Below are 9,961 nucleotides of genomic sequence, written 5' to 3' on the forward strand. Positions count from 1 at the left end.
TATTACTTGTTAAGAAAATATATTTTAAAATTTTCTTTTTTATTTTTATATTTATCTTTCTTGTATGCGGTAAATACCCAGCAATTATAACACAGGCAACATAAAATTTATCTACAAACAATATCTAAAGAACATGCCATCTATTTTCATCACATAATTCAACTTTCAACTGCAGATACTTCATTGCAAAACAACAAAAAACAATGAATGGCGGTTAATGTTTGCTGTTTACGTGGACCGTGAACCACCCGTTAGTTTCAGTGTGTTATTTTTTATTATTTTTTAAAATTATACCTTTCAATTTTATTTCCTTGATAATCTCCCAATATTTTATTAATTATAAGTAAATCATTGTAACTTATTATGGTTTAATTTTTAAGAGGTTGTTACCATTTTAAATAAATATCTTAATATTTAATTATTTAAATAAATATTTCAACATTTAATTGATGTTAAATTATTTAATTGATACTGAATTTTTAAAAGTAATTATTTTGTTATTATATCAATAAATAAAAAATATTTTTTTTAAATATAAGGTTTTTAAGCCTTTAGAATTTCAAGACATGAATTTTATGAGTTAAGCCACAAAAAGAAGGTTGATCTAATATTGTTGTCTCAATGTAAAAGAATATCATCTTGTAAAAAAGTTTTAAAGTTACATAATATTTTTACTGATCATTCGAATTGTCTCTAAACATAACAAATCAGCAGCATTTTCTAATATTAACTCTTACATGAGTTAATTTTAAATTCAGGCTAGCTAATAGAGTCAGGTCATGATATTTTAAAGTGACTCACTAGACTAGGTTTAACAATAATGTCATATAGTTTTTTTTTTAAACAAATCCATCTCCTAAAATTTTTTTATTCCAATTGGATTATTTTTTACTTTTTTTTATTAATTTTATTATTTAATATTTGTTTGATTTTAAATTAATATTCATGATTTATTTTGATTTGTCTTGTATAAGGTTATCCTAATCTCAAACAAACATCTTAGTATTTAGACGGTACTCCATTTTGCAAATGTTTATTTTTATTATCATATTATTTAGGTAAAAGAATAGTTTAAAAGTGTTTTCAAATCCAATGAAATCCATGATCCAAGTCATGGGGTTGACGAGTTAAGCCACAAATCCTGATTCAATCTAATATATCACAATTTTAATATTAAAAAAAATATATCATGTTGAATTTTTTTTAAAGTCAAGCAATGTTTTTATCAGTCCTCCGGATTGTTTTCTTTTATTCATCAAGTCTATTGAATCACATCAATATAACTTTCATATGATTTAATTTGAAACACGAGTTAGATAATAAATTAAGTAAGTAGTTTTTAAAGTTAACTCGTTGTGTTGGGTTTGATAACAATATTAAAAATTCTCCATTACCTGTGTAAACTTGTTAGATTCAATTGTTTTTAAACCTACCCCGCAACATAGTGTTGGAGAAAAAGCTAATTTATTTTATTTGTGTGTTGAAATTTGACACCATCAATAATAAATTTACATGCCATATTAATGGTGAAAAATAACAATTTTAATTACTTTTTATTAATCAGAGTGTTTTTTGAATTGGGGTGTGACTGAGTTTTTTTAAGAGATGAAAAAAACTAACTGAAAACGTATATTTTTAGCTTTTAGCGAGAAGTAATTTATACTTTCAAATATCATATCTATTAAAAAACCTAACTATACCTCACCGTGCCTCAATGTCAAGCAGACTTGCAACATGAAACATATAAAAAATAATGGATTTTTGTTGTAAAATTAGTACAATAAATTAAAAAAAAAATGATGAATTGATACAAGTTCAAAAAGATTTTGTGATATAGCACAATTTGATCATGTTGTTCATGTAAAGCGCAGCAAGGTTAAACTCCAATCATTTTCCTTAACTAGCCAACTAATTAGATCCAATTATATTAATTGATCGATTGTTTCATACAAAAATTATGATTTTTTGAAGTTTTTTTTTCCAATTATGTTTTAAACTCTAATCCATTAATTAAAAAACAAACTCCTATTAAAATTTCAAATAATTATTATTTATATAAGAGTAGACACTCATGAACAGTCATGTCTGAGTGTACCATAATTAAATAAGAATTTAATCCAAACATATAATTAGATAAGTTAACAAATACGTTTATGGATCAATGAGATAAAATTAGGTATAAAAGAAGGTTTAGTTATAATTTTTGCTTCTATGGTTTGGATAATGCTTAGATCTTCATAAAAGTTTTTTTAATTTTTTTTTTTTAATAAAAATTGTTTCGCTACATGAATTATAAGATTTTTAAATATAAATAATCCCGTTTAAGTTATTGGTTTAGATAATTTTAAGATTTTTTTTATTAGTTTTTAAATTGATTGATTTATTTCACCAATAATTGCTTACCAATCAGCATGTTAATGCGTGCAACTATACTATTTCATCAAATTTTGTTAAACCAATATCAATTCACCAATTTTTCAATTTACCGTACTAATTTCACATTTTTTCGAGAATTGAAAGGGGTTATGGGAATGCAAGTTGCTGACATTCTTGAAGAATGAGGAGATGATGGGCTCCTGGACTAAAATAATGCATGCTACGCTGTCAAAGGTTGACTGCCCCAAGCTGAACTCCATTGCTACTAGTGACATGTGATGTTCAAAATATAAAAGAAATCACCAACGTGGCTCAAGCATCCCTTGGTTCTATCGTCGTGTACAAATCATTAGGTCAGCATCCATTAATGCCCTGTCAAATGATGTCCACAATACTCTGCAGGAACTCTCTTTTTTCTTGTATATTTCAAATTCATGAAAAAGCCTATCTACACACGACACTATTTAATTTGGGGACCATATGATATTCTTGTGTCGGTCCAAAGGATTATTTAAGAAAAACTGCAAGAAATTATTTTTTTCATAAATACGTTAGTCTATTTACCTAAAATCTAATTAGTTTTTTCGTCAAGCTCGATGGATTGTAGATCATAATCTTGTTTCATTAAATTCTTTTTTTAATCAAATATTTACAATTCTCAAACGAAACCTGTTTATACTTGTTTAATTTTAATATGTAATGTAATTAATCATAAAAATCAAAATAAATTATAGACTCTAATATTTATAAATTATGTAGCATCACATATCATAAATACATGATACGGTTCGTGGGCTAATTTTTTTGGGAATTAAATTGATTTATTTTGTTATAACAAAACAACCATTATTTATAATTAAATATATTTAAATTTATAATTAAAATAAAATAATTGAGATAGAATACACAGCACTTTACAAAGAAAATAAACACAACTTTGGTTTTTATTTTTAGTATTAAAAAATGTTTTTTATACTTATTTTTTAAAGTGTTTTTTAAATTGTTTTTTATTTGAAAAAAAATATAAAATTAATATCTTTAAATAATTTTTGATAATTCAAATATACTAATATTAATAATTAAAAAATATTATTTTTAATTAAAATATACTTGTGTAAACTGCATCCCCGGGTAATCATTTATTTTCTTTCCTAGTTTCCTTTTCACTTTCTTTTTTTATCTCTAGACGAGATGTCTCGAAACAGGTGCTTTTTGAACAGGGTCCCCTGTCTAGTAACTAGTGAAACTACTAGCCTACTAGCTAGATCATAGATGGCTTCACTTGGCTCCTAATAAAGGAATAAATAAATAGATGAATTAAATTTAACGATAAAACAAAAAAATCCAAATTTATTAGAATAGCTGAAGGAAAATCCTACAAAACCCTTTTCTGTCTCATGACTACAGTCTTGCTTTCACACTCTTCCATTTCCCTTCTCTCCTCTCCAATATCTTCTTCCTCGTCTTTGGCCACCTCTGTCAAAAAAATTTCAGGCCACATTTCCATTTCCAGGGAACAAAAAGAAGAACCTCTTTGTTTGAAAGAAAAGCTTATTTCCTGGTTTCTGTTTTACTTTGAAAGTGTATTTGGCCTGTACTTTCTATAAAAGACTAGAAACCCTCTTCATTTTTAACTGAGTTGGTCCCAATCTGTGGTTTATATCTTGTAATTTATCAGCTGTTGATTTTCAAAGATGGATTCTTTTCAATACCCAATATCTAGACCCTACTCTGTTTTTTTTAAGCCCTGAAAGTGATTGCATCGCCAGGAAGTTGTGATCCATTGGCCTAATTTTGGGTCCCATCCGTGTACCCGCATAAGTTTCAATATTCAACTCCCATTTTTCTATTCCTCTGTGCCATCAAAATTTATTTTTTTGATTAGGCCTATGATGTTATATTCATCGATTTTGCCTTCCTAGTCAAATATAAGATGCTCCTATTTTTCTTTATTGTTTATTTGTATTTTGGCCTAAAAGAGAACAGTTAATACTTCTGCTGAGGCCAAGGTGGTACTCTTAGCCGGCTCCTTGAATTATAATCTCCTTTCCTGCCCTTTTCAGGTACAAAGTTCGAATCTTTAGACCCTTCTTGAATTTGTGGTTGCTTCATTGTCATTGTTTTCTGCTTGATTATATCATACAATCCTTCAAATTCCTAGATTTGGTCTTGTTTTTGCCTAATAATAATTGAAATGTGATTCACTAGCTTTGATTTTGTGTCAATGATTCTTCTAGTCTTGAAGGGGTCATTATCTTGAATCTCTCCTCCCGTAAGCTGCATTATGCTTATTTTGAAAATCTTGCTGCCTAATTTTTTACTGCACCGTGCCTCCAATGTGTAAAATGAGGTTCAGTGGATTTAACCTCTCCTGATTCTTTAGGGGCTTTTAAGTATTCACTATATTCGCTTCTTGTTTTCTTGCATATCTAAGCATTTCAAGTATGCTTGAGCAGGGCAATTTTTTGTTCAATTGGCCTTTCCTTCCGTGTGTCTTTTTTTGGTTCTTTCTCTTTCCTGTTGTTGCTTCACAAATTCCCCTGGGGTCAAAGCTTTCTGTAGAGGAAAATAACTTGTGGGTTTCACCCCGTGGTGATTTTGCTATTGGATTCGTTAAGCGTTCTGATCAGCCCTATCAGTATAGTGTTGGGATACGTTTCAATTCGAAATCTATTCCCGTTCCTAAACAAACTGTGGTTTGGGTTGCTGGAGCTGATGTCACTGTTGGTAACAAGTCCTATTTCCAGCTTTCTCAAAATGGGGAACTGGTATTGGTTGATTCTTTGAGGGGAGTCACTGTATGGACCAGCAACACAAGCGAATTAGCTGTTGTTTCAGCTCTGCTTCGTGATGATGGCAACCTTTTTCTATTGAATAGAAAGCAAGAGGTTGTTTGGCAAAGCTTTGATAATCCATCCGACACGCTTCTTCCGGGCCAGAATTTACCTGTTCATAAAACACTAAGAGCAGCAAGCAGAAATTCCGTTTCAAGTTATTACAGTCTTTACATGAATGCTTCAGGTCAGTTACAGCTGAAGTGGGAAAGTGATGTCATTTACTGGTCTAGTTACGGGTCCAGAGGAAATTCATCAATTTCCAATCTTGGTGCTGTCCTTACCTCTGGTGGAGTCCTGCAACTTGTGGGCCACAATCAGGAACCCGTTTGGTCTGTTTTTGGGGAAGACCACAATGACAGTGTAAATTCTCGGTTGCTTAAATTAGACATTGATGGTAATCTGCGGATGTACTCATGGGTAGAAGCTACAGCGTCATGGAGATCAGTTTGGCAAGCTGTTGAAAATCAGTGCAATGTTTTTGCAACCTGTGGCGAGCATGGCATCTGTGTTTTCAATGCATCTGGATCTCCCGAATGCCAATGCCCTTTCAAAACAACATCCTCTCCCAGCTCGAAATGTTTTGCACTGAATTGTGAATCTAATTACAGTATGGATACTTATGAGCATACTTTTCTGTATGGGATTTATCCACCAAATGAATCAATCACCATTACTAGTTTACAGCAATGTAAAGAGTTGTGCATACAGGACCCGGCTTGTACAGCTGCAACCTTCACAAATGACGGAACTGCCCAGTGCCGAATGAAGACAAGCCCATACTTCTCTGGGCATCAAAACCCCTCTTTAAGTTCGATATCTTTTGTTAAGAAATGCTCAGACCCCATAGCAGTTAATCCCCATGCCTTTAGATCTTCTCCAGCACAATCTCCTGTCAAACGGTCTCATGGGTTGTGCATTTCTTGTCTAATTGGAGCAGCCTCTGGCACATTTGTTTTGTTTGCTATTGTTCAGATAGGAATCGGCTACTACATCTATAGAAGAAGATATCAGATTTTGAGGAAAGCTACTTTAGCTTACCCGGGCTGGAACTCAAAGGGTTTGATGATGTTACCATTTACAGAAATCAAGGACATCACAGGGACTTTCAAGCACCAGATAGGGCCAGGTATGTATAGAGGTGAGCTTCCAAACCATCAGCCAGTAGCAGTCAAAGACCTTGAAAACGCTATTGAAGAAAGGAAGTTTCGAGCTGTTGTTTCAAAGATAGGAAGTATACATCACAAAAACCTGGTGAGGCTTGATGGCTATTGCTTTGAGTTGGGTCATAGATATCTGGTCTATGAATACGTCAAAAACGGTTCTGTGGATAAATATATAGAAGACGATGAGTTGAGTCAGAGACTGACTTGGAAAAGGAGAGTTGACATATGCATAACTGTGGCAAGGGCCATTTGTTATCTGCATACAGGATGCAGGGAGTTTATAAGCCACGGAAATTTGAAATGTTCAAATGTAGTCCTGGATAAAAATTACGAGCCCAAGGTAAGTGAATTCGGGCTGGGAACAGCTCATCTCGAGGCATCATACGGCGGAGAGAAAGATGTGGAGGATTTTGGCAAGATGGTGCTGATATTGATAACCGGGCGTCCAGAAGTCAAGGATGCCTGGGAATGGACCTATGAGGAATGGATCCAGCAGCGTCCGGAGGGGGTGGTAGATAAAAGACTTGACAACGGGGTGGATTTAAAGGAGCTAGAGCGACTGTTACGAATTGCATTTTGGTGTCTTCAAACAAATGAACATATGAGACCTTCGATGGGTGAGCTGGTGAAGGTATTGGAAGGCACATTAACGGTTGATCCCCCGCCGCCTCCTTTCAGCCATAGGTTATCAGAAGAAGAGTCCTTGGAGTCAGGCTCCAGACCTCGAAGTCCAGTGGAACCATGAAGATCAGTCAAAACCTTTTCCACTATAATTTGTATAGGAGAACTAACACTGCATGGTGGTCCAATTTAGCACTTCCCTTGATATACACCTGCTCCCCCCAACTGCATGAACATCGATTCTGTAAGAAGAAAGTTCCATTGAGATCTAGTTGAAATTAAAATGCAACTTCATATGCATTCTGGGATGCCATATTTGCAATGTGAACTTTGATTCGGATGCAATTGATGTAATGGCTAATGCTTTTTTCGCTGTGGCTTTCTTCTCATCATTCTTCTCTCTGATATGGAAAATGCCAGAAAAATCAAATCATTGGGGTAGTCAACCTTTGAAATCTATGCCATGCGTGGCACTTATCTCCTCACGGTGCTTGAAGTTTGTTAAAAATTCTAGGATGATGAAATATGTCAGAAAAAAATATTTGAAAAATATAATATTATAACATAATTATATTTTTTAATATGATTTTTATTGGCTGTTTAGTCATGTTTAAAAATGGATATTATTTGTAAATTAATTAACCTAAATAGTTCAAGAAATAGAGACGAGGATTTGTAAATTAATTAACCTAAATAGTTCGAGAATAAAAAGTAATGTAATAAGAGAGAGAAAGGAGAAAAAGAAAAGAAAAGAAAAAAAAAATACATCATTAAGAATACACCGGGATTTTATTTTTGATATTTTAAGTATTATTAAAATTTTTTTGACAATAATATTTTAACTATAAATTGAAAAACTACTAGTTGAGATGGTAATTAAATCTAAATCAACCTCAAATAACATAAAATATATAAAAAATAAAATTTTGATATTTTTAGTGACTCATTCTTTCTTTTCTTTTCTTTTTTTTTTCTTCTCTCTTAAATACCACATCACCTTATCCCTTATTTCTTTTTTAACTATTGAATTTTAAATCTCATTTTTAGGTCATAAAATCTTCATAGATTTTTTATTTGTACATATATTAATTATTTTGAATATTGACATAACTTTTGAAACAACATTTTCATCTTACCTCTCTTTTTTTTTCCTTAACTATTTGATTTTAATCTCATTTCTTGACCAAAATGTTTTTATAGAATTTTAGATTAATTTTTGTACTTATTAATTATTTTAAATGCGACATAAATTTAAAAAAAAAATTCTATTTTCAATGTTCAATTGCTATTTCTAATCCTTGGTATGTTGAGAATTGAGTCTCGATATTTTCTCGATGACTTATTCTTTTTTTCTTTATTTTTCTTTTATTTTTCTCTTTAATGCCATAACACCTTATTATTATTTTTTTTCGAGAATTGAGTCTCGATATTTTCTCGATGATTTATTCTTTTTTTTTTATTTTTCTCTTTAATGCCATAATACCTTATTATTATTTTTTTTAGCCATTATATTTTGAATTTCATAATAGTGGTGTTTAAACCATGTTATTTTTCTAATATTTTTAAGACCCGTCTCATTTATCTAAGATTTTTACCAATAATGGCAAAAGATCTACGGTTCTCGGCCTGAAACTTGGAAGCAATTGCCTAATCGAAGACTTCCAAGTACCTTTTCTACCAGCAACTGCCTGGACTTATATTTGGAGCGAAGTATGTGAAAGGGCTTGAAGCTTGGCCCATAAACGTTTTGCTGGGGACTGGCCCATTGTAGTTGTTTTTTCAGCAATATCCAAGCTATATCATCATAATCAGTGGGCCTTCTTACCAACATTCAAGCAGACCTTTGCCGAAAGCCTGAGATTCTGGGTTGCTTTGAAGCAGCCTAATTATCCAGTTGTCTTTTTGGAGGGAAATAATTTCATTGTTTTTCTTTATTTATTCGATCTGCTTTCCCTTCTATCTACATGTCCCTGCTCTCTTGTAGCCAGGAAAAAGACTGTATTTTACTATTAAGAGTCTGAGCAATGTTAATGGGGGATCAAAGAGCCACTTCCATCTTCCATTTTAATCTTTCTTTTTTGGAAAAGATCAGACAGAAATAAACGTAGCAAGTTGTTGCACATTTTGACTTTAAATCATTGAGGTTATGTTTTGTTTAGTACAAATAGATAGTAAACATGCATAAATATGTTTGATTAAAGAGATAAGAACGTAAAATAAATTATCTTTAAATAATAAAATATATCGTTCTTAAATAATTTCTACGAGAGAAACTTACAGGCATTCGTCAATTTTTGCGTGGATAAATTTTGTTCGTCCTTCACACGCAGGATTCAGTAAGAAGGGCAGCCAATTCGCCACAGTACACACGGCACGATTACGCGTAGCATGTCCTCTCAAATGCGTTAATAAACTGATTTGATGCTTTAGAAAGAGGAAAATGCTGACACTCTTTCACCCATGCTGAATTAAGCATAAAGTGAAGGGAAAAACAATAATCTCAAGCACCTCCCATTGTCCCACATCAAATAATACCATTTGATTCTTTACTACTAAAGCCTTATCTCTGTTATTAAAAGTCGCAAGACTTTATACATGGAAAATTAAGCCTTACTGATTCTCCTTCAGTACGCACTGAAGTGTCTACAAGCTGGAGATAAATAGATAGGTAATCGCAAAGAATTATTACTTTAAGTTCGGCCGAGTTATTTCCTACTCCAAAAAAGCGTCCAATCCTATCATGATTTGGTAGAGGTTTGAATAAATCTCCTCCTCAAGTGGCAGTGGTTGGTATTTGCTGCTGTGGTGTTATTTTGGATTTACTTGATCTAGCTCACAAACTTTTGAAGTTTTCAAATGGTTATTGATAGTTGCTTTGGAATGTTTCTGTTGCCGTCTTGCAAGTCTTGAATGCCTTTCAGGTGAGAGCTTCTGTTAGCTAGCCAGTGTCTCTTTCTTAAACTT

The 9,961-nt window shown here is 32.2% G+C and overlaps 1 protein-coding gene across 1 annotated transcript; it reads left to right on the top strand.

Moving 5' to 3' along the window:
- The first annotated feature begins 3,753 nt into the window (after positions 1 to 3,753).
- LOC105122750 (G-type lectin S-receptor-like serine/threonine-protein kinase SD3-1) lies at positions 3,754 to 7,381 on the top strand. Its single transcript, XM_011022039.1, has one exon. The coding sequence runs from the start codon at positions 4,821 to 4,823 to the stop codon at positions 7,119 to 7,121; it is 2,301 nt and encodes a 766-aa protein (XP_011020341.1). The 5' UTR covers positions 3,754 to 4,820; the 3' UTR covers positions 7,122 to 7,381.
- The last annotated feature ends 2,580 nt before the right edge of the window (positions 7,382 to 9,961 follow it).

The sequence above is a fragment of the Populus euphratica genome, unplaced genomic scaffold (genome assembly GCF_000495115.2).
Source record: "Populus euphratica unplaced genomic scaffold, PopEup_1.0 scaffold20.1, whole genome shotgun sequence".
Classification (NCBI taxonomy): Eukaryota; Viridiplantae; Streptophyta; class Magnoliopsida; order Malpighiales; family Salicaceae; genus Populus; species Populus euphratica.